The sequence below is a fragment of the Strongylocentrotus purpuratus genome, unplaced genomic scaffold (genome assembly GCF_000002235.5).
Source record: "Strongylocentrotus purpuratus isolate Spur 01 unplaced genomic scaffold, Spur_5.0 spur5_scaffold_1, whole genome shotgun sequence".
In the NCBI taxonomy this organism is placed as follows: domain Eukaryota; kingdom Metazoa; phylum Echinodermata; class Echinoidea; order Camarodonta; family Strongylocentrotidae; genus Strongylocentrotus; species Strongylocentrotus purpuratus.
In genome coordinates this window covers 12,875,189-12,900,787 of record NW_022145594.1, presented here as the reverse complement: position 1 = coordinate 12,900,787, position 25,599 = coordinate 12,875,189, and the positions used below count along the sequence as shown (strand labels likewise).

General features: G+C 37.7%; 1 protein-coding gene across 1 annotated transcript; it reads left to right on the top strand.

Annotated features, from left to right (window-relative positions):
* Positions 1-24,069: 24,069 nt before the first annotated feature.
* Positions 24,070-24,981, top strand: LOC105445231. Its single transcript, XM_011680490.1, has one exon. It carries the CDS (start codon positions 24,070-24,072, stop codon positions 24,979-24,981), a length of 912 nt encoding a protein of 303 aa, XP_011678792.1.
* Positions 24,982-25,599: the final 618 nt, after the last annotated feature.

The window sequence follows — 25,599 nt, the reverse complement described above, 5'->3', positions numbered from 1 at the left end:
AACCGTCTTCTATTTGTCATCAATGGTTAAGGTCATTTAACTGAAGAAACGAGACCCTATCAATATTTAATTTAAATATTGACACTGATTAACATCTAAATGCAGTTATTCCGGAACCACCTTCTTGGCTTATCGTGGACCAAAACCTAACGACATCTTCAACTCTCTTCGTTACCTGGCAACCTGGATTCAACTTCACGTTACGCTACAATCGGCTTGATCGAAAGTTCAAAGTAAAATACTACAATATTTCATTGAATGACTGATAAAATCAATCATTCTCATTAATGCCAAAAGTGCCGACTAAAGTAAGTTTTCACAACCCCCTTCAGAGATATCAACTGCTTTCTTTTTCGTAGCGCAAGACAGAATGTATTGAGCTTGTCAACCATTAATTTTTGTGACTACTCATTCTGCCAATGAAAACTGATATTGCTTCCCTCCTCACTTTTTATCTGCAGATATTCTGAAAATGTCATGTTGGTTCATGACATAAACATCCCCAGTTTGAACTCACATGAAGAGACAATCCATGAATGACAATATGAATTATTATCTTCGAACATGTATGTTTCTTGCATTCATCGTATCTAAAACGTATGAGATGAGCGTGTCTACTAGTAATTGGAACCCAGAAGTCCTTCCAGTCGTTTACACGCCATCATGAATGTCTCTGCTACTGTCGTGGCAGAACGAGGACGGTAATATCATGGCAACATATAGGAGTCAAGGAATGGGACACATAGACGTGCGAAATTAAAATACAGTTTTAGGGCAGATTTTTCCATTGGATACTTAACTATTATGAAGTTAACGATGAAAGACAGTGGCAGATGTCTGCGCTTATTAGCTCAACATGAACTAAATAGCACATTCTGTCAATTGACTGCGGACACGGTGATTGACTCATTATAAGATTGTACTTTATTTAGTTATCTATACATGGTATAATACAGAAAGTGATTAGCAGTCATTGGCTGCATTGTTTACATATACCAATTAAATTTTGCAAATACATAGAATACAAAAATGCGAATGAAATACCAAATGATAATCAGGGTGCATAGACTACTTTGGGTCAAATAATATAAAACCAAATAGAACAGACAATATAAGTTTGGGGGTGGGCAGTCTAAATGTTGTTATCATTGTTTGTTATTGAAAATTGTATTCATTTATTTATTTAAAGTTTTATTTTAGCATGGTTGCCTCTTCAAACAAAAAAATCGTTCAAAATTGAGGGGGATATATTGACGCAGAGTAAAGAGGGACTGGGAGAGAAAGAGACAGTGAGAGAGAGAGAGAGAGGTTGAGGGGAGAGGACAATAATTGACTACGAGGTCATTAAAGAAAACATGAGTACGCTAAAGTGGATGTCCTAGAAGAATGTACAAGTAGGGTTCAAAAGTCATGGAAAATGGGAGAGGGGTAGAAAAAGGGAGCGGAAGAGAAGGAAACTGAAAATGAGAGAATGAGAGAATGAGAGAGGGAGGAACAGAGAGAAAAGAGATCATTTATACCTGTACTGATATAGTAATTCTATACGCGGTAATGTCTCCGGAAAGCATGAAAACAGTAAGACAAAAGTTGATTTAAAATATTTGAGTACTTGGGCTAGTCTCTGTTTGGCCTTAGTATATTTCATTGCTTTGACTCTGAGCACTGAACAGTTCGGTTACATCCGGTACTTCAAGGTAGGCTGTGGGTTTTTGATCGTGTGCGTACTGGCCATGAAGTCAACATATGTACCGAGGTTGGTACACAGGTACCAACCTATAAGACATATTTCGTCTAGAAAGACAACTAAGGATTTAAATTTGTTTGGCTATTTACTCACTGAAACGCGATGAGATTTGGTACACATGGGACATATATTAACAGCTAAAATTACATCAAAAGCCTATAAACACTTATCGTTAGTGTCTTTACGCTTTCTAGTCTAGAAATAGTGGGAAATACAATAAGTTGCTTCCTGTGTCTGTTTGTTCTTGGAACTTTTGAATATTGAGTGAATGAAAACACGAATACATTTTGGTATCCATACGCACGATATATCAATCGCTACAATAACATCAAATGCCTATTAAAGGCAAAACTTCTGAAATGAATGTTCTTTTGATATATTCCAATTGTGGAAGTAATCTTGTCACAATGTCTGAAGAGAAAGAGCGCCCTTCTTGTTCACCCATTTACAGGATGCATACTGTCATTCCAAATTGATGGCTTAGTGAAGTCTGCGAAACTGAATCGGTTTTGGAAGGAGACAGTGCAATTTGTTTCACTTACAACATTGTAAATCACTACCGATTCCTCCAAGGTATGGTCTAATAGTTCGAAAGCATTTACTCATTTTTTACTGTCTGCTCACGTTCATAATCATCGCTAGTGTGTTTTAAAAGCTCGTCAAATATAATTTCAAATGGCAAGATTTGATTTCCAAATAATGATGGCGATTTGTGCAAATGTTCTTCTTTTTCTCGCAGTTATCATCTCCAACTCTGGTAAGTTTTATTTCATGATAAAAGTCGTTCGTACTTACCCCAGGTGAAGAGTTAGAGATATGTAACAGGTTTATATAGTCGTTGAAATCATATTTTCCAAATGCTCTCCATCTCGTAATATGTTTTTATTTCGTTTTTCTCTTGATGTCATGATGGGAGTAAATAGATAGTAAAATTATCAAATAAAAACAATTGTATAGCAAGTTCGTTCATTGGCAACACACCTGGTCGTGAAGCCAAACTAACAAAATAATTGTAGCACCTCCCATCTTTGTCGTGCATCACGTTAGCACTGATCGCTTTCTATGCCAAGCACGTATTGAAAACTAATCGGGCAAGTTAGATAATATACTGGTAACATTGGGCCATTGTCTTTTATCGTTAATGCATGTAGCGCGGTATGTATTTGATCCGTGACGTAGCTATGGGGATCGGTACTGGAGGCAACACCGCATCAAGTGGCGAGAAACAATTACAAGAAAGACAAAGTGAGAAAAAAGGAATGAGAAGAAAAGAATACGCCTGGAGCATCTCCCACACCCTCCCCCTTATCAATGGATTCGCATTTCATTTTTTGAATACGACCATTGCCCCCTTCCTCCCCCGTCATTCCAGTGCCTCTTGAATGGGTGGACTTGCGCTACCCCAATGTATTTCATGTATATTATTAGCAATATACCACGTACATTTCCCTTGGAATATGTTTTATTTCACCCATGCAGGATACCATGCATTTGAAGTATCTATTGAGACATTCAATTCTCTTCCAGTCATCGGGGAAGACTTCACACTAGTCTGTACTTTCACACCGCAATCAAGATATCGGCGGCTAACTTGGGCAAATAGTAATAACATCGTGGTTGCCTCTCACTCTTGTCCGCCGTATAGGGATTGTAAGAAGGTTATCGTTCCCGACCCATCGAAGTTCAGCTTCATGGCAGACACTAGCAGTGGAAATTTAACGTTAAAGAAACTTGACATAAATGATTGGGACAATTACCAGTGCAGAGTAAGCAATACATTTGGGGTCGAGGATGCTGGATTAAATAGCGTGCAAGTGACACCATTACCAGCAGGTATACTATTCATTGTGATGAATTAACACAGCAAAAGTCAATAATAAAATGATGCTAATGCATGATATATGAGTGTACTTCTGTTAAAATTATGAATTAAACTTCTCTTGTCCTTTTGGAAGCTTAAATACAAACGGGCGACTCACAATTTCACACATTTTCAGACGGGCAAGTGATTAACTGGATACATTCCAAAAAGTCCAATTATATTTTTATTTTACGAAGTGTTCTGAAAATATTGTTCAAATTAAAGTTGGTAAAATTGTGAGTGTTCACTGGTTGCTATCATAGGGGAAGAGAATACGATCATGAACAACGACAACTTTAAAAGCTAAATAACTTAACAAGTATGCCAACAAGTTGTGTCGAAAGGAACTATGTCAATGAAATGTGAAACTCCAATGCCTAAATTTAAAATCGTACTTTTATGAGTTTGTTATAATAGAGTAATTAATGAATCCAACAAAATAGAGAACATCTCCGTCAAAGAGGAAAAGAACGTTATTCATCGTGACTATTCCCTTTTCTGTTGCCAGCTCCGCCCTTTAGTATCCGTATCACTGATGCGAGATCAATCGGTTATTACCAAAACAACGCCAATATAACGATAACTGCTGGAGAGCCGCACGACATCACATGTACAGCAGACGGGGCAAGGCCTCCTGCAGTACTGACATGGCGCACACCAGATGGTGTTAAGGTTTCTCTTCAAAATCAGTCTGATGTCGTACAAGGCAACAGCTATGTCTCTTGGAAAGCAGCAACAATCACGCCCTCTACGAGTGATCAAGGAAAGAGTCTCCGCTGCGTGGCTTCACATCCAGAACTACAAAGTAACCGTGAGAGTTCAGTTTACCTGGAGGTGCAAGGTAAGGAATACACTTAACAAGTACAGCGAGTATTCTTGTTCTCACAGCCCAGCAGTGTAATTTTGTTAATCACAGATTGCACCAATGTCAGTTATTAAAGTGAGCCCACGAATTCATGTTTTTACCCTGTATCAACTGCTCTACTCAGATCTAAACTTAGAACTTAATTGGGCGATATCAAATACTGAATCGTCTATTTTGCTTCGGGTATTTGTACCTTTGTTCCAAATCGATTAGTTTATGCGTATAAAGGTTTACTTGCATAAACATATTTGGCTAACGCTTTTCTTGAGGAATCATTTATCTTGCCTTATTATGTGTTTCTGTAACGAGGTTCTACCAACCATTATGCTGCTTTAAATAACTGGAGACAACAAAAAACATTATTTTGCGTTTCTTACACAATTTAAAAATATATTTTCACGTTCTCTCTCTCATCCTCTCTCTTTATATAGTTCAGCCGTCTAGCATATTTATTTTTGAAAGTGGAGATAACACGGAACGCCAATCTAGGTCAACAGTCATTTACGTTCAAGAAGGTTCATCCACTTCAATCACTTGTAAAAGTATTGGATCATTACCAGCTGTTGAACTATCATTGATTCTTCTTGTTGACAACAATAGTATTCCCAGTAGCTCAAACAATTCAAAGTATCCCAATGCTTTAGATGGAAGTTTGTTTGACACCGAAAGTACCATTGCAATACATCCAGAGAGAAAGCACCATGGAATATTCATTCAATGCTATGTATCTCTAAACGGAAATGTTATTCATGTATCATTAGCCAAATTGATCGTCTACGGTGAGTTTTCAATATACTGTTTGATTTGATCTTCCTTTTAATATCCTCGGTGTGAAAATGCATTGTTTTGGATTTATTCCACTGTGAGGCCTTATTTTCACTACGAACATAACGAAAATTGTTAAATGTATGCTTCGTTTTCTACCTAGTTAAATTAATCATTATCATTGATAAAAAGTTATCCTCACCTATGACAGGGAGAAAACGTGAATGTCTATCACTGTATGCCTCGATTGTCTCCTCGCCTTTTAAAGGGATTCGGTAACTTTGTCTCAGATTCTGAAACAAAATTCTGGGTTTAGCTCATGATGCAATGATAATTATAGACCTTTAGGTCAGTCAGGAACCCCATGACTTTTATAAGCCGATCGCCTGTCTGATTACCAATTTATGATTGCAATTACAAATTTTGAAAACCGTTCGCCTGACGGTTTTCATAACACTACAGTCTATTGGGGAAAACGAGTATGGTAAAACCGGTCACTCAAAGATTTTTACTTTTTTTGAGGCACTTCTTGATCATTTTGAAGTGCAATTGTTTTAGGGCTTTAATATTACACCATATCACAGACACTGATAACATGTAGGGCCGTGTATCTCAGATTTAACATTGTTAAACGATCCCTTCAACGACATATTACGTCTGTGAGCGTATAATTATTTTCTCCCAATGACAATATGACTGAATGAGACTTTACCCATGACCATATATTTCATTTCATTGTTAATCCCCACCAGATAATGTTAAAATGACAACCAGCGACGATCTTTTAACGAAATATTACGTCTGTGAGCGTATAATTCTTTTCTCCAATTGACAATTTGACTGAATGAGACTTTACCCATGACCATATATTTCATTTCATTGTTAAGGCCCACCAGATAATGTTAAAATGACCACCAGCGACGATCTACGCGATGGTATAGAAACCAACGTAAACTGCAGAGCTGTTAATGGATACCCTGCTCCGTTTATCCATTGGTACATCGGGTCTAGAAATGTGACACACAATTCGTCTCTTAAGACGTCAATGAATGGAGCTGATCGGTATGATACTGAAAGCACCCTTACCCTCATACCAAAGAAGATTCACCACAGGAAACCTCTTCTTTGTCAGGCAGTTCAACCTACAACACCCTCAATGCGGTCAGTGAATGATAGCATGGTTCTAAACATATCATGTGAGTTTTAATATTCAGTTAAACTTTTGGTAAAGGCATCATTATAAAGAATCTTCTAAAACTGCGTAGGATATTGGTCTGATTACGCGTTCACCAACAATTATCAAGACTCTTCGCCTGCTTTGGCTTTTTTTCAAATTCTACATATCTTTGTTTATATATACATATTTGTAACTTTTTTGAAATTCTTCACACCCCCCTTGCGTTTTCCCACCTTACAACAGGAACATTCAAAGAAATAGGCTATACGTTAATTTGTTCATGCATTCACAATTTTTGTCAGTACCATCCCAATAACCTTAATTTGACTCCCAAGTCCCATTCCCATTCGTTATCCATCCTTCTGTTTTCTATCTCCTCTTCTAAAAACTGATTTCAATTTTTTTTCTTTCTATGATCTAGACGATCCTATTGTGTTTGTTTCTTCTCGACGGCGTACATCAAACACAGTGCGTACTGGGTTCGTGTTGACATGTACCTCAGACGCCAATCCTCCTGCTGTTATCTTCCAATGGTTCTGTGACGGCACACAGTTGTCTAACGACACCCATAGCATAACACTCTCCAAGAATATACCAGAATATGAAACGCTGATCTTTAGCGAAGTGGTGATCAAACACCCTCTGTCCAAAGATCCCTGTGAATATGAATGCGTAGCTGTGTCCAGGTATGGTTTCGGCAGTGCAGTCTTCAACTCCACATTTAATCGTAAGTAGAACTATATTTGTCATTGTATCTTTAGAGTAATTTGTATCTCTTCATATAATTATCTCTTTTCATTTAACGGATTTTTGCTTGCTTCCAAATAAAAATATTAAAATAATGAAATCTTCTATCTTTCGAAATGATTAAAGATAAAATATCAACGAATTGAAGGAATACTCTCCATTGATTTTTTTGTTTACGCTTACCACTGATTAACATTGAAATGCATTTATCTCCGATTCACCTTCTCGGCTCATCGTCGATCAAATCAAACGACATCTTCAGCTCTCTTCGTTGACTGGCAACCTGGATGCAACATCAAATACGTCACAATTGGATCTAATTGAACAAACTATCGACACACATGATTAAGTTCAAGGAATCAATGGAGTGACCATGCTTTCGAATCGATGAAACCTACCTAGGTGTCCATCTGTTATGTATCGGTATTATTATCTTCCGCACCATACGTTCGAATGCAGGCACACACCCTGATATGTGTGATATACACAAAGAAGAAAATGTAACATTACCGGCAAACAAATTCGAAATTTATTTAAGGGAAATAGTATGGAGGGCAAATGTTAAGAAGTACGACATTTGGAGAAGAAATGGCAATCATCTTAACAAACGTACAATTAATTTTGTGAGATAAGTATATTTCATGTGTTTTCTTTGTAATCGATATAACTTTGTATTTCCTTGGGTAAATAGTATTCAATCATTAAATGATGGGAAAAAAGGCCTTGTCAGACGTAAAGCGGAAAAGGCAGTCTGAACTGTTTGACTATCGATAATACACGGTCTACAAGATACAACAAACTAAAATGTCTACAGTTCTCCGTAGGCCCTGCATTACAAACACGTACAAACACGGTAAATATATATTCTTAAAAAAATGAAATACAAGTATAATAATATCATAATATAAATCAATTAAATAATAACATCTTTCAGTGGACGCGTGTGCCAAACATGTTTAAAATCTAAAGAAAGTAGGAGACCGTCATCTTTAGCTAGTACTTGAACTTGATGGAGGCCTTAGAAAGGGAACCTGTATGAGCGACCAAACCTGTAGCATATTGTATAATCATAAACAAATTAAATATAACTGCCACATAATGAATTAAATACATTTTTTCATGAATAACATCAAATGCGTTGAGTGTAAATGTATTTATTATGTAAGTGTATGTCTTTTGTTGAAAGTTTAATTTATTTTCTTGTTTATGTATTTGCATGTGCAAATATGTGTGCGAGTGTATGTGTGTGCGCGAGTGCATGTGTTTGGAGCGCTTATCCAATTATGACTTGTATGCTGAGAATGATTTATGCTTTATGGCAGCCTTGAAACAAATTACCGTAGGACATGACTTAACAGTTATTGGGAGACTATTCCCTAGGTCAGGGCCATGGTGTCGTATAGGTTTATGCGCAATTAGCATGTTGGGGTTTATCAAATTAAAGTTCTTAGAGTTTCGCATCGGGTAAGAATTGACTGTGTTGTTTATAACAAACAGGTTTTTGAATGATTGAGGAAGTAGATTATCGTAGTATTTTGACATAAAGATTGCAACTTGTAAAGCGTTGATATAAAAAAAACACTTAATGTTTTCATCTTCTGAAATAAGAGTTCTGAATTTGCAAAAAGAATGATCCGGTGCAAAAAAGAAAATTCAAACAAAAATGAATGGGATTTAGTTGTGTCTTCGCAAAACTTGGCAAACATTATTAAAACAAGTAAAGAATAACAATTGTATTATACAATAAAAGCAAAGTCTTTTGAGTAAATAATTGTTTAATTTTACAAATAGTTCTTACACTTTTAGATATAGATCTTTGAATATAATTTAAATAGTCATTCCATGTTAGGAAATCATCAATAATCACCCCGAGAAAATTTGATTTACGCTTCTGTTCTTGGGGCAAGTTATCAATCAATAAACCAATTGTCATATTTGCAGTTCCCAAACCAAAACGTCCTCTTCAATTATTTTGTTGGAATAGGTCGTCTTTATGAAAGTCCAAACAGGTGAGAATTAATACGTATATCCCCAAACACTTCCTCCATTGTGCAAAGTGCAACGTTATATATCATTATAGTATTAATAACTGCTTTGAGAGAAATAGTTGTTTTATACGCTCTCGGGAAGGTTACAATTGGGATATTGCCCTCGGCACGCCTCGGGCAATAGCACAATTCTAACCTTCCCTTGAGCGTATAAAAAAAACTATTTCTCGAATATTAAAGCAGTCATTAATACTTTTATATGCCCAAAAAAAGAGTCAACTTTATGACACCACCTTGGCCTTTATCTAGTTTATCTGCACGGTTGTTTTTATGAGTGTATCTTTGAGAGTAGACTAAAAAATAAAAAATAAACAAACTTTTTTCGAAGTTGGGATTCGATCTTTTGCGTACAAACGATGATATGACTGAAATCGCTCAGACCAGTTTTTAACATGTGAACCTATGTGTATTTCACCTAGACTGAACTATTTTCCCAGTAACCATGGTAACTGGGATTTTAGAACTATTTTTTTTAAACTATTACATGAGTTTGGAGTTTTACCGGGAATTTTACAGGAATAGTTAAAGTTTATGAATGCAATTTCGACCAATCAGATGGCTGGATTTCTTAAGTGAGGTATATAATCCCTGATATTCCTCTTCATAAAGATATTTACCGATTGTATACAACTTAATGGCATTATCGAAAGTTAGAAGTAGAACAAAGAGGAAAAGTCAATGATTGACTCATAATAACAATTCATTTCGTACTTCCGAAAAAGACAATTAACGTAAGTTTCCGGAACCCCTCCCCCTCTTTTGTAGCTGACAGCCTACTTATGTTCTTCAGAGAGATGAATTTCTTTCACTTTCGAACCGCAAGAGAGAAATTAATTAGCATATCAGCCATATTACTTTGTGTCCACTCATTCAGTAATTGAACACCGGTACTGCACATCGCTCATTGTTTAATTCTCCATATATTCTGCTAGGTTGCAGTATGGTTCATGCAACGCACCTCCTAAGTTGAAATATCCAAGGAAATGAGACGTAATAACAACATGGACGAAAGTCTTCGAATATTTCTCTACCTCACATTTATCGTGTCTAAGACAAATGAGATGAGCGTGTCTACTAGTATTAAAAATTCAGAATTTATCCCAGTCGTTGGTGAGAATATAACACTAGTCTGCACCCTCACCGCTCCATCGACTTATCGCCAAATGTCTTGGATTGACATGAATAACAATATCCTAGCTACATGTCAAGGGGTGGGATGCAGAAAGGAGCCAATTGTTACGGATATGTCAAAGTACAGTTTGAGGGCAGATTCTTCCAGCGGAAATCTAACCATTAGGAATTTAACAGTGGATGACAGCGGCAGATATCGGTGCCTATTTTTAATGTCTTCTGATTCATTTTCTAGTGGAATCGTTCTGAAGGTACTGTTATCAGGTAATGTATTATAACATTATTCTGGGTATCTTAATCGGGTTGTCATGTGTTCGAAATGACAAAATGTGTGATTCATTAATCAGTCAAAATAAAGCAGTAATAGATCTTTTGAATAAAACAGCTGTGACGGCTGTAGCGTCATCAATAAATGATACATTCATTATTTTTATTTTTATTACTATTATGATATTTCTATTTTTATTCATGAATGAAACTAATCCGAAGTATGGTGTTTTACTATTAGTATTCACATAGTGATGTTTTCATGTTGTTTATGTACACACAAAAAATGCACCCAGGTTGACACAAATATATTCCACTGTTAACTTTTGTATAAACATTTCGCTTAATTTCTAGCCATGCCTAGATTACTATCCATCACCGACGATCGATCTGAGGATGGATACAAGAATGGAGCATCAGTAAGCATCACATCTGGGCAAACCCACAACCTAACTTGTTCAGTCCAAGACGCTAGACCATCTGCAGAACTGGAGTGGCAGATTCCTGGAGAAGTACAGATTCGACTGGAAGATCAGTATAACGCTATTCATGGTGATGCTTACACCTCTCGAAGAGTTGTTTCTGTAACTCCATCTAGGGACGATGATGGAAAGATTTTCAGTTGTGTGGCTTCGCATCAGAAGCTGGATAATGGGCTTCAATTGTCTATTCACTTAGATGTTCAAGGTGATTATTTGACTAATGATATAGACCCATGATTAGTTGGTGTTGGTATGTTCTGCCTAAGTGAATATTCATCTAAGTATAAGAATTGTCTGGAATTGATGAGACATTCAACATCTCCTAAAACACTTTCCATTTGTCTGTATGTTGTACATTCTGGTAAGGAATCATGAGAATGTCACAAAATCCCATGATGCCTTAACCGCTAAGATACTTTTATCACATTCCATAACAATAGTGAGTTTAACCTTGTATCTCTCCCTTTAGTAGCTGACTTCGTATTAAAGTTCATGCTTTCTCTTTCTCTTCCCACTCAGTTCCACCGAGAGATATAAGGCTTATCGCATATGGATCCATTACTACCAATACAACAGAGACAACAAGTGCCACTGTCTCTCAAGACTCGGCAACTTTATTCACCTGCAAGAGTGTAGGATCTCGCCCTACTGCCATTATATCATGGGTTATGGGTTTGGATAACGACCTGGGTAGCACGTCTTCTATGTCTACCACGAACGAGGCCGACCAAGGTTTACGTGACACCAAGTCTACTCTACAATTGATTCCGAAGAGGTTGCATCATAATAAACTTCTCCGATGTGTGGCAATTGCTGGTATGAACCAACGTCAAACAGAAGTGACAGTTATCGTCCGTGGTGAGTAGTATTACGTTGTATTAACAAAACTAAATCTTCTCTAATTCACAACAGAAAACCAAATGCTGGTATATACCCCTTTATACCGAAACTTTAACATTTTAAATAACTAGGTGTACTCATACCGTTACTTATACTTTTTTTCAGCGAAATTTTCAATGAATTGAACAATATGGACATTCTGATGTAGCAAGCCTTCATTGGCTTAAGAGAAAATAATTTAAATATCAACAGATTTCATTTATTGCGTCAGAATATTAGTTATATGCCAAACACACGTAGTTGCTGATTATAATATCGGCACGTTTATTAGTAGTATCGGTTGATAGGGTTATATATACATAAATAACCATATGTGATAACTAAGTCACCTTTGCTTAAAGGTAAAGACCAGTTATGGTCATGCGATTGCATTGTGAAAGAAACGTTGTGAAATCGATCAGAAAAGGTTGATCATCTAGCATCTAGCATCTGCAAGGTTCTGGAATCATCAAAATGATAAGAAATTTGGCCCATTCTTTGTAAATTTACAAGCACTATACACAGAAATGTGTATATGGGACTACCCTATATCTCTCACAGTCCATGAGAGAAACAAATTTACCAAATATATGAATTAGTAGGTGGTTTCCCAGCAATTTAGTTATCATCATGTATTAGTCAAAACATATTCTTTCACATGATTGGTGATGAGAGCTTCCATTTCATTTTTTGAAATTGGGGCGTTTCCAATACTGGTCTTTACCTTTAAATTTAAAAATAGTGACAAAAGAAATACACTTTTGACTTTCAAGGACCATCGGATCCTCCCTACCTTAATGGAACAGAAGGATTGGAAGATGGGGTGTCAACAAATGTGACTTGCTCGTCAAACAACGGCTACCCAGCACCAACTTTCCAATGGAACCTTGGATCAAAGAACGTCACCAAAGATTCTAATACACAGTCTTCGAGGAATATAAATCATCGACTGGATGCCGAAAGTGTTTATAATTTCACACCCACGGTAGACAATCATGATGAACTCCTTGTCTGTCAAGTTTTTCAAACAAACGAATCATCCATGGAGTATTGGAGTATCAGTGCTGTTCTTAACTCTTAAGCTGCCACCCATACAATGCACCCAGTGCCACAGTGCTAATCCCTATTGTGCCCGCTACTAATCTCCTGTGTGCCAAGTTAATTTAGGGTTGGTTCAAGTGCGTGTAGTTTAAATTGTTACTATGTTTGATCCACTATAACATCTCATCTGTATATTGTATAAAAAAGAATTGTACGTTAAAGTTGTAGGAAATTTAACCCTCTTCCTGTTGATACCAATATCATTTCATGAATCTGTAATTTTGGTAAAGTAAATAAGCACTATCATTGAGTTGTCAAGCCAATCCGTTGTCTCATTTCCCGCACACAATCTGAGGGGCCATGATCAAAACTGACAAATTTGATGATAAAATATCGCAATTTTCTCAGGAAAATCCAATGTAACGGTATATGTGAAGCACACAAAATCAAAACAACAATAAACCCCCTCCACAAATACAGTAAGCACTAGCAGGACCCGCGGAAATCCGCGGGATTCTAGAGGGGGGCGGGGGGTGTAAATAGATATATAGAGACTGTCTAAATTAAAACCACCAAGAACTTTATTTGCCATTCAGGCCATTAAAAAAATATACATGTTTAGCGTCCCCGCCCGCTTTTTTTTTAAATATTTTATTTTTTTATTTTTTTTTATTTTTGAAAGAAAAAAAACGGCGTTCCCGCCTGCTTCCTTTTTGGGGGCCGCCTCCTATCTTTTTTTTTATTTATTTATTTATTTTTTTTTTTATTTATTTTTTTTTTTGAAAGAAAAAAAACATGAAAAGCACTGCTAAAATGTATTTCTGATTTTAAAAAAGAAAAAAAAAAATTGTCGGCCGCCATCTTGAAAAATAGCCAGAGTGTCAGGGAAAATGTACGGAGCGGCCATTTTGAAAGAAAAAAAAAAGAAAAAAAGGGCCTCCTTCCCATTTTTCGAAAAAAACAGGACGCTAAACATGTTTTTTTTAAATTTGGCCTTATATAAAAAAACAAAAACGATCCAACTATACCGGTAGTTATTCTTTAAGCCACTGGAACTGCGTAGAGTTCCGTAGTGTGGCGTACCGACTACGCAGAAATTAGGCTGCGTATTAATGGGAAAATAGTCCCTGCGTAGGTTATGCGTAGGCTGGCGTACAGGTTTGCTTAAGGTTGCTTACTGTGTGGAAAGCTTTTACTGCTTTGTCAATCTGGCGTAGGGTAGCGTACTGTTGCGTAGACATGTAGCGTAGTGTTGCGTAAAAAGGCGTACTTTCTGCGTCAAGTTTCTACGCCGAAAGTACGCGAAAAAAATTAAACATGTTGAATTGTTTTCGTTCATCTTGCGTACCCCTTTTCGTCCCCCAGCATATAGTAACGTAGGCCAGCGTAGTTGGTACGCAACACTACGCAACTCTACGTATTGATCCCACGCCAAATAAAGTATTAAAAATATGCTCATCTGACCCTAATTAAACGCCTACACTCAACTCGCTTCGATCTACCTGATCCCCCTCGCCGCCCCCCCCCCAACCCGTGGACCCCACGCCTACACTCAACTCGCTTCGATCTACCTGACCCCCCCCCCCCCCACACTTTGAAAAATGTTTTGTGGGGTCTGCATGTAACATGTAAGATGCAGATTTTTTTTGTAACATGTAAGATGCAAAAAAAAATATTTTGCCCCCCCCCCCCCCAACGATCTTATGGCACTTTGGCCTGCCCGCTGTTGTGTTCACGTGTAGGCCTACTTCAATGAATGGATAGACATAAATAGTCGCATGGATGGATACATAATATAGCGTATATAGTTGTCGAATATTGGCATGTTTGGCCCTTCATAGTCTCTTCGACTCTGAATAGCTAGCTAGCTCACTCACTCACTCACCTCAGTCGAGCAGCCAGCGCAGCTGCACTGCACTACACACTGTATGCGTACGGCAGAGCTCTTGAAACTGAACGATGTTTTTCTCTGATTTTCTTGTGAAAACTTTCCTTTAATAAATGATAATCAAAACTGAGTAAACATGGCCAGAATAATCACAAAATAAGCTTTGATTTCATACCTCCACTTACGAAAACTATATAAAAATCCCGGCAATAATGATGGAAATAGGTCTCTAAGTTTGGACGTGGATATGGGAAGACATCTGTTGCGCTGATTTTAGGCCTAGATATCATGAAATAAGCTAATAAATATCAAATAAAGACTCAACTCGTTTAAATCTTAAATATCAGGTCTACATTTTAATTAAAATAAAAAAAATGGTAAAGATTACAACATCTAAAATATACAAAACAAACACGGGGAAGAAAAAAAAACACTCGAGACGGAGGCGGGATCGAACCCGTGCGTGCAAAAAGTGCAAGAGCTGCCGGCGAATCGAACGCATACGCGCAACCGGCGCCTCAGACCGCTCGTCCACTTCCGTTTCATGCTAAAGCATGAAATTCGTGACGGATAAGTAGGACGTGCGGACGCATCGACGACGTCGACGACGACCGGGACGTCGCACCGGGCCGGGACGTGGCCAATTCCGTAGATTGAAACCCCGTCCGTCCGCGGGACCGCCCGGCGGCGCCCGGGGGCGGGCGGGAGGGGAGATCTGGGCGCCGTAAAATGGACCCCGGATACCCCCCTCGACGCCTTAGCGTATTATTATATGGATTCATGCGTGCACGCAATGCGCATCGCACAATAGGCATAAACAATTAGCTTGTGTACTTATGCACGAAAATGTGTCCGTGGCACGCGAGCGGATGAGAGTTTATGTGTGCATGGCAAGTCAACAGAAACCCGATTATGTGTGCGTGGCACGCCAGCGCATGCACAGAACAGTGTTCTTGGCACGATAAGAGTTAATGTTCTCTGTAAGTTTAGTGAACTTTAGCCTAACCCATTCAACATATAGATCTTACGAGGCGGGTACATTCCCTCACCTTACCACTCAAAAAGACGTTACATACATTTTACACATGTGTTTAGTGTTAACGTTCTTTTTGAAGTGAGCTGAAGATTATTTTACATTTCCAATGATTGCATAAAAGAGACAAAAGCACGTTGTTTTTCACAAATAAATTACCTGGTTTGATTCTGTCTTCTCTTACTAATAACTCTTTGTGTAACAGTAACGTTTATAAACCATGTAGATCTGTATTGAAACAACAGGATTGGTTAAGGTTAATACCAAAAGATGCCATACACATGAAAAATGACCGATGTACGATGCGATCATGGTGCTTGCATGCTAGCCTTACAAAATATTGGTATTGATTAAATGATGTATTCACTTAGGCTCATCGGGAATACTATTACAACTTATATCTTCCCGAGCCTCGCTTCATTGTTATACACATATTGTTTTCTTCCTAAATACGTGTAGATTCTCCTGTCATTTTGGACTACTCTGTTCGTCGGGTTACCAGTGGTCAACAGAGCGTTGATGCCATTCTTACATGTACATCAGATAGCAGACCTCTAGCCTCAATAAGATGGTTCTCGAATAGCACGGAACTCAACAACAGCACTCGCCATCAGTTCCACAACAGTCTACTCCATGAAAGTACCTTGAGGTCGAGCATTTTGGTTATTTCTAATATTTCGGCCGAAGAAGATGGCAACTATACATGTTTAGCTCAGACAAGGCTTGGGAACGGCAGCGCAACTATAACCTTTTCATATTCTGGTAAATATTTCCCCCTCAGTCAAAGGTGCATGCATGTCCTTTGTTGAGAAGACACATTACCTCGTACATAGCTGTGCAATTGATAATACCAGATGACAAATGAGAACAGTATGATACTGTAACGATTGTAAAACCTAGATAATAAGCTAACAACCCAGTTACAGCAACTTTGGAGTCAATGTTTTTTTTTTTAAATACGGATTCCAGATCCGCCTTATTAGTTCACCGTCGATCAAAACCAGACGAAATCATCTACTCTCTTCGTTGCTTGGCAACCTGGAATCGATGATGAGTTTCAGCCAAATATCACTCTGGAGTATATTACCAGGAAAACAAATCATCATTAAAGGATAAGTTTCAATATCGCAAAGGATACGTTTTAGGTATTTAGTCTTTTAACAATGATTAATGTAAAATGGATGTATGCCAATACATTGAAATATAAAGTAATGAATATAACTCACCCTGAACTAAAGAGCACACTCTGTGTTTTGGATGTTGACATGGTGATACACTTATTAATAGGTTATACCTTTTTTATGAATTTAATTCATGGTATAATACAATACGTCATTAGTAGTCGATGGCTGAATTATTCACATTTTACAGGAAAATTTAGAAATACATAGAATACAATAATGCAAATTGTAAATTTATACGAACACCCGCTGATAATCAGTATAGCTTGACCACTGTGGTTTAAATAATTAAAAAAAAAAAGAACAAACAATATCATGAGTCATAAAACACAATTTGAAATTCAATGGAGAGAAATAATTGCATTTGTGATTAAACTTTGAAGTATTTAGAATAGGTTCAAAAGGAAATATAATTCTAAACAAAGGTTTGATTATTAAAACGTGTACAAATATTGCAAATCATAATCCGTCAAAGTGGTCAAGAAACTTTCGAATTGTTTACGGGGCCTAAATGGTGTGAAATATTGTCTAGATGTTATTATAATCTAAGATTATATGTTTTGTTTCATAATCGAATTAACACTAGATAATTCACAATTATCGCGACATGAACGCATTAAACAGAGAATAATGTGGTACTGCTGTGAAAATTGTTTTACCTTATTATATTGCACGACATATTTAAAATCCCACGTTCAAACAAACAAACAAATATCTACATATAACAGGTGGAATCATTGTATCGTCCTCACAATCAATAGTCCCTCATTCAAAGGTGTTGTTGGATTGTTACTAATTTACTTGCATTCACGAGCCAAATGAGGTTGGGTAAGCACTTTTTTATCAGCAGTTTGTTTTTTCCACAACAAAAACAATCGGAATACGTTTGGATATTTCGTAATAATGCAAATGTAAACATGAGCGCAAGGGAGTTAGCCAGTGTTGAAAGTTTGATGATAGCTATTCTCTTACCAGACTCAGTCCCAGCTCATTGTTCTCCCGTCTTTTATGAGGGTGGGCAGTCCCAACTCTTTGATTATTGGAAATGTTATTCATGTATTTATTATTTCAAACGGTTTAGCCTCTCCAGTTTCACAAATTGCTATCCATGAGGGCCCTGTAAAAAAAAGAGATATAAAATATATTAAGAGACTAAATTATTCAAATTGAATACATAAAAAACACAAGAAACAAAGATAAATCCTATACGAGGAAATATTATGAATACAATTTGCAAAGTGTAACTAAACATATGGTATGATTAAAAGATCCAATTGATAAATTAGTACGTTGTCTAAAAACTGATTAATACCGCTGTTGTAAGGAAAATGAGATTATACATATGATATTGTTTAGAGGGCATAGATTGAGTTAGATTATAGAAAGATGGTAAAGAGGAAGTTGGAGAGAAAGAGAGAGAACGGGAGGGGAGAAAAATTGACTACATACGTGGATATTACAGGAGGCATCAGTCCTATAAAGTGAATGTACTAAAAGAGTGTACAAGTAGGGTTCAAAATACATAACAAATGGGAGAGGGCACAAAAACGAAGAGGACGAGAAGGAGGATCGGAGTGAGAAAGAGAGAGAGAGATAAAGAGAGATCATTTATACCTGTACATGAATGTATATAACAAACCTTAGCGCGGTAATGTCTCCGGATCTTTGGAATATTGGATGACTGAAACACGATTAGCTTAAATATCATATGCACCATATATCAATTGCTAGAATTTCATCAAAGGCTTAAAATTAACAATTAATTTGATTTCGATTTTTCAATTGGAAGTGGTTTTGTTACAATGTCTGAAAAGTAAACAGCGCCCTTCATGTTAAAAATGTACAGCATGCATACTGTCATTTTAACTCGATGGTTTTGTGAAGTTTGTGAAACTGAATTGATGTCAGGACAAAATGATAGTTGTTTCACTTCTAACGCTATAAATCACTAATGATTAATCCAGAGTATGGGCTATTCGTTCATAAGCATCTACTATATTCGTACAGTCTGCTTGCATTCATCGAAAGTGTGTGTTATAAGCTCATCAAATAGAATTTTAAATGGTAAGATTCGATTACTGTATATTGATGGCGATTTGTGGTGAAGTTCTTCTTTTTCTCGCAGTTATCATCTCTAAATGTGGTAAGTCTTATATCATGTTAACGTCACAATAGTTGTTTGTTTTTAGCCTAGGCGGAGAATTAGGGAGATGTAACGATGTAATAAATGTAATATGTTAACCAATCAAAAAGATGTCTATCTCATAAACTTTTTCGTAAAGAAAAACTATCAAAAGAATTGTACCGAATGAGATCATTGTCGTAAACCCCATTTATTGCTAGGTATTGCTTTCCATTGCAAACAAGTATTAGAAACCATTCGCGCGAGTTAAATGATATACTGGTAAAAAATTAGGCCATCGTCTTTCATCGTTAATGTGTTTAGCAGAGTATGTATTTGATCGGTTGCGTGGCCTTAGGAGATGACACAGGAGGGCATGCCCCCCCCCCCCTCTTTACCCTGAGGTGGAAAACAATTAAATGAGAAACAAAATGAGGTGAGAGAGAAATTATGAACAGGCAAAAAGGAAAATGTGAAAATAAGAAAGGGAAAAGGACGAGCAAAATAAAGACACCCAGACCACATTCTTTACCCATCTCCTAATCAGTAAATTCCCATTTATTTTTCTGTATACGTCTGATGCCCCAGCCTCCCCTACCATCCCCATTTAGTGCGTGGACTTGCGTTACCTTACTGTATTCGGTGCATGCTAAAGGAATATGACAGGTTCATTTCCTTGTTAATATGTTTTTTTTTTTTTAACCCATGCAGGATACCATGCATTTGAAGTGTCTATTCTGACATCAAACTCTCTTCCAGTCATTGGCGAGGATTTCACAATGGTCTGTACTTTCACGCCGAAAATCAGATATCGGCGGCTAGTTTGGGCTAAGAGTAACAACATCGTGGTAGCCTCTGACTCTTGTGTGCCGCAATGGCCTTGTGTATTGTCCTATGGTCCTTACCCTTCGAAATTCAACCTTTTGGCAGACACTAGCAGTGGAAATTTGACACTTAAAAAGCTTGACATAAATGATAGCGACAGTTACCAGTGCAGAGTAAGCAGTACTTACAGGGAAGAGAGTCCAGGATCAATTAGCATGCAAGTGACACCGTTGCCGCCAGGTATGTTATTAATTATAATTAATTTACACAGGAAACGTGAAGGATAACATATGGCTAATTCATGATGTGAAAATATGCTTTTGATTAAAATCGTAATCAAACCTCTCTTTTCCTGTCTGGTATTATGTGAATATTACTACATGAAAATGTAAGACAAACACAAGTCTCACGTGTTCACATGCTAGTAAATAGACAAAGTAATTGATACATCCGTATCAAATCATTATTCTTGATGCGTCCTGATAATGTCGACAACATTTTAGTTTGCAGAATATTGAGGGTTCGGTAGATGCTACGGTACAGGGAGGGGAATACTAACATGTTAAACGACAATGGTCTTTTGAATCGCATTAAGCAACAACATTAATAAGTTATTAACTTAAACAAAGAATACTGCTATTGCTTTTAAAGGAACTATGTTAATGAAAAGTAGTATTCCAATGTCTAATTTTGAAAGGCTGAGTGTACTGTGATTTGAATGAATTAGTGAATCCACAAGTAGACTATCATTAACGATTACCTCTTTTGTCGCCAGTTCCGCCCTATTGGCTCGGGATTACTGATGTAAGGTCGAGCCGTTATTACCCTAGCAACGCCAATTTAACGGTAACTGCTGGTGAGCCGCTTGATATCACTTGTACAGCCGACAGGGCGAGGCCTTCTGCAGAAATAGAATGGCGTATACCAGATGATGTAACCGTTGTTATTCTGGATCAGTCCAATGTTATACAAGGCAACAAATATTTATCTAGGAAGACTGCCACAATCACGCCCTCTACGAATGATCAAGGAAAGATTCTACGCTGTGTGGTATCACACCCAGAACTACAAAATAATCTTCAACGCTCGGTTCAATTGAATGTTCACGGTAAGTAATTGTATAAAGTAGGGGTCGTGTCTTCTTTTGCTAACTCGATATGTTTTGCTCAATTAAGATGGCAAAATTGGAGCAGTTTTTAGGGCAATTTGTTATCAATATTTACGAATATTTGTTTAGGTGATTCATATTTTCTCTCCAAATATATTCTTTATAGCCAATATGTTCATACGTTCAAAGAAAATACAACTCTTTCTAGCGTTTCTTAAATGATTGTGTAAATGTGTTTTTTCTTCTCAATTCTCTTACATTAAGTTTTACCCGCTAGCATGTTCCTTTTTCCAACTGGAGATAGCGAAGAATACGGAAAATTAACAGTCATTTACGTTCAGGAATATTCTTTGACTTCAATCACTTGCAAAAGTATTGGATCACTACCACCAACTGAACTGTCATGGAGACTTGACGACAACAAAAGTCTTCCCAGTAACATAAGTCATTCGAAGTATCGCAGTACTTTAGATGGAAGTTTGTTCGACACCGAAAGTACCATCAAGATACATCCAGAAAGGAAACACCACGGGATGTACCTTTGGTGCTTTGCATCAATTGGAGACTTCCTTGATCATCTGGCAGCTCAATTGGTGGTTTACGGTGAGTTTAGGTTCTTCAAAATGCCGGAATTCTTTCTTCATTAAAATATGTTGGAAATGTTTTGAGTTCAAAGTCCAGTTCATCACTAAAAATTAAAAAGATGTTACTGTTTTGTTTATCAATATATACCCATTTACATCGAAATTGTCATTATAGTGAACAATTTGGCGTTGCCTGTAACTGACAGGGGGAAGCAAATGTTTATCATCATGTTGTCCCTCCTCCTGGCAGTATATCTAAATATTACGTATATACTATTCTATATTTTACCAAAGTACCCATAACTCCATTTTACATTTCTATTTCAAGGCCCACCAGATGTCAAAATGACAACTCCCGATGATCTACGAGATGGTATAGAAACCAACGTAAGCTGCAAAGCTGTTAATGGATACCCTGCTCCGCTCATCCATTGGTACATCGGATCGAGAAATGTGACACATGACTCGTCTCTTAAGGCTTCAATGAATGTAGATGATAGTTATGATGAAAGCACCCTCAACCTCAATCCAAACAGGTTTTATCACGGTAAACCTCTCTTGTGCCAGGCAGTTCAACATACAACACGCATAATGCGGTTAGTGAATGATAGCAAGATGCTGAACATATCATGTGAGTATTTTTTTTTCATTTAAACCTTTGGTAAAGAAAATATATTGAAAAGATCTCCTAAAGCTGCGTAGAATATTTGTCTTTCAACTATTATCAAGACTCTTCGATTGCTTTTCTACCCTTATATTCTACACAATGTTTTCCCATATGTATGTAACATTCTGTAAATGCTTGTTATTACCCATGGCAGTTGCATATGGAAAACAATCAGTAAAGATAATAATCTATATGTCCATTTGTATATGTACGTTAATTCAAGTCCCATCACAAAAACCTAAATTGACCTACAAGTTCCTACCTCCACCCATACCTATCCTTCTATTTTATATCACGTCTTTTCAAAACGTATTCCGATATATTTATATTATCTAGACATTCCAGTTGCGTCCGTTTCTTCTCGACGGCTAGCATCAAATGAAGTACGTAATGGGTTCGTGTTGACATGTACTGCAGACGCCAATCCTTCTGCTTTTAACTTCCAATGGTTTTGTAATGGTACACAGTTGTCTAGCGACTACCTTCATATAACACTCTCCAAGACTATACAAGAAGGTGAAACACTGTCTTTCAGTGAAGTGGTGATTCGAAATCCCCTGTCCGAAGATCCGTGTGATTACATCTGCATAGCTGTGTCAAGATACGGTTCCGGTAGTGCAGTCTTTAACTACACGTGTTCTCGTAAGTAGAACTGTATTTCTCATTGTTTATTTAGTTTAATTTGTGTCTTGTCTAACTGATACTCTATGTTCATTGAATTAACTGGCTTTCGAATAAAAACATTAAACTTATATCCATAAACCCCGTCTTCTATTACTCATTAAGGATTCAAGTTATTGAACTAAAGAAACCAGACCGTACTAATTTTGCATTTACGCTTCACCACTGATTAACCTTATAATGCAGTTGTTCCCTATTCACTTTCTTGGCTTATCGTCGACCAAAATCAAACGACATATTTAACTCTCTTCGTTGCCTAGCAATCTGAATTCAACATCGGGTTACAACATAATTGGCATTATTAAGAGGTCAAAGTAAAATGCTACAACATTTCAATGGTTGACTGATAATATAATTTAATATAGGATTTCTCGGTCACTTTCGTAAGCTTCTCATTCGTTTTGATACAAAGTTCATTCAAATTCGCGAAATAAAACTGCCGGCGTGTAAATTTCATTCAACTTAACACTTTTTTCATTTGATTTACTTATTTGGTCAGTGGATTCAGCACTTGTTTCATTCAATTTAACAACCGCTTACAAATGCGCAGTTTGCATTCATTTTCATCAACAATGGCAAATCGGACGTCCGTACCATTCAATTTCACTTTGGGTCATTCTAAATAACAAAGTTTTTATTCATATTCGCCTATCTTTACAAACCTATGGTAAACATGGTATATGCACATGTTTCTCATCTAAATTAAACAAATAACATGCCATTCTTGGGCAATATCCGGTGATATGTATTTATAAATAATTCCTTGCATACCAACTAAGGGTCATAGGTTTCAACAGGTGGAGGACAGGAGGGGCATGTCCCCCCCCCCCCCCCCCCACGTTTGAACGCTATTCATGTTGACGCCATTGCTAAGGGTATATAAATGGGTAGGTAATGCTGATATCTCTCTCTAGTAAAATTATCTTTCGGCTAATATACACTCTCAAAGTTCCTTCTGGTTCCCGCTATCATCATGGATGCTCACGTTAGATACAGGTGCATTTCGAACGAAGATCGAGACCGACTCATCGACGCCTTCGACGGTCATCAGGCCGACTACCTGGAGCTGGCAGATACGCTTGGTATCAAGCGTTCCACAGCAAGATCCATCGTGGCCAACTATCTGCGGACGGGGAATCGCCATAAGCTGGCAAGAGGGGGAGCGAACAACTCCAAGATGGATGATGACATGAAAGCGCGACTTCAACACGTGATCGACGCTAACCCCCTTGCTACTCTCCAGCAAATGAAGACTGATCTTGCGGCAGCTCTACCTCAAAAGCCAGCTGTATCTATCGCTACCATATCAAGAGCACTTGACGGAATGCTCATATCATTGAAGCTGGCGGAGGACGTACCTGAAGGCCGTAATGCCCAAAGAACTATTGATCTGCGCTTCGAGTACGCCGAATGGTTTATGGCGGAGGGTGTAGAAGCCCATCTCGTGTTCATAGACGAAACGGGGTATAACATTTGGACGAGACGTTCGTTTGGAAGGGGACGTCGTGGAGAGCCAGTTCGCAGGGTCGTACATGGACAGCGAGGACAAAACGTAAACATTACGTTCGCCGTATCTGGCGAGGTGGGACTTGTACACCACACAATTTCAAGCGAAACAACAACACGGGCAAGTTTCGAAGAATTCCTTGCGGGGACTGCCCGGCAGTGTGTGGACATGTTTCCACCGGAAGATCAGGTGTTCTTCATCTATGACAACGCCAGACCACATGTTCGCGCAGAGCTGCCCGCGGACGTAGATCCAAACATCCACCTCAAACGCCTGCCTCCTTACTCGCCTTTCCTTAATCCCACCGAGATGGCAGAGGGTAGGGGATCGCGATGCGGCTCAAGAAGCTGGAATGACAATGGGGGAACACCGCCGTGAACTTGTCCAGCAAGTTGCCAGACGCAACGTCGACGCCATCACTCCGGTGAAGAGCATCCGCTAGTACCGCCACATGCAGACGTACATGCCTAGATGTCTTGCCCGTCAACATGTAGAGGGTTAAACAACTCTAGATATAAGATTGGACATCATCTTACTGATCATTAAAATATATATAACCAAAACAAGATTTCAGATTGTATACGTGTATTCTTTAGTTTATGTCCACATGATTTGAGTTATTGAGATGTGCGCGTGAGAAAACAATGTATCAACCTCATTAATGATTGCGTAGTGTGATTGTGATCGTGATTGTAATTTAGATGTCGATTACGATTGTGACTGAGATGGTAATTGTGACTGTGATCACGATCGTGATTGTGATTCAGTGTGATGGTGATTCAGATTTTGATGTGATTGTGATTGAACTGGTACTCATAGATTGTTTTTAACATGTTCAATACAGACTAAATACAATTTACAGAAATATAAATAGCTTCAAAGAGATTACCAACATCGAATAAATTATCGAAAACAAAACCAAACAAAACATTAAAAATAAATCAATGTATACAGTATTGATACCCCCCCCCCCCACACACACACACACCATTATGG

Coding starts and splice junctions, on each gene's coding strand:
- LOC105445231 (XM_011680490.1), top strand. CDS start 24,070: ATGGATGCTCACGTTAGATACAGGTGCATTTCGAACGAAGATCGAGAC.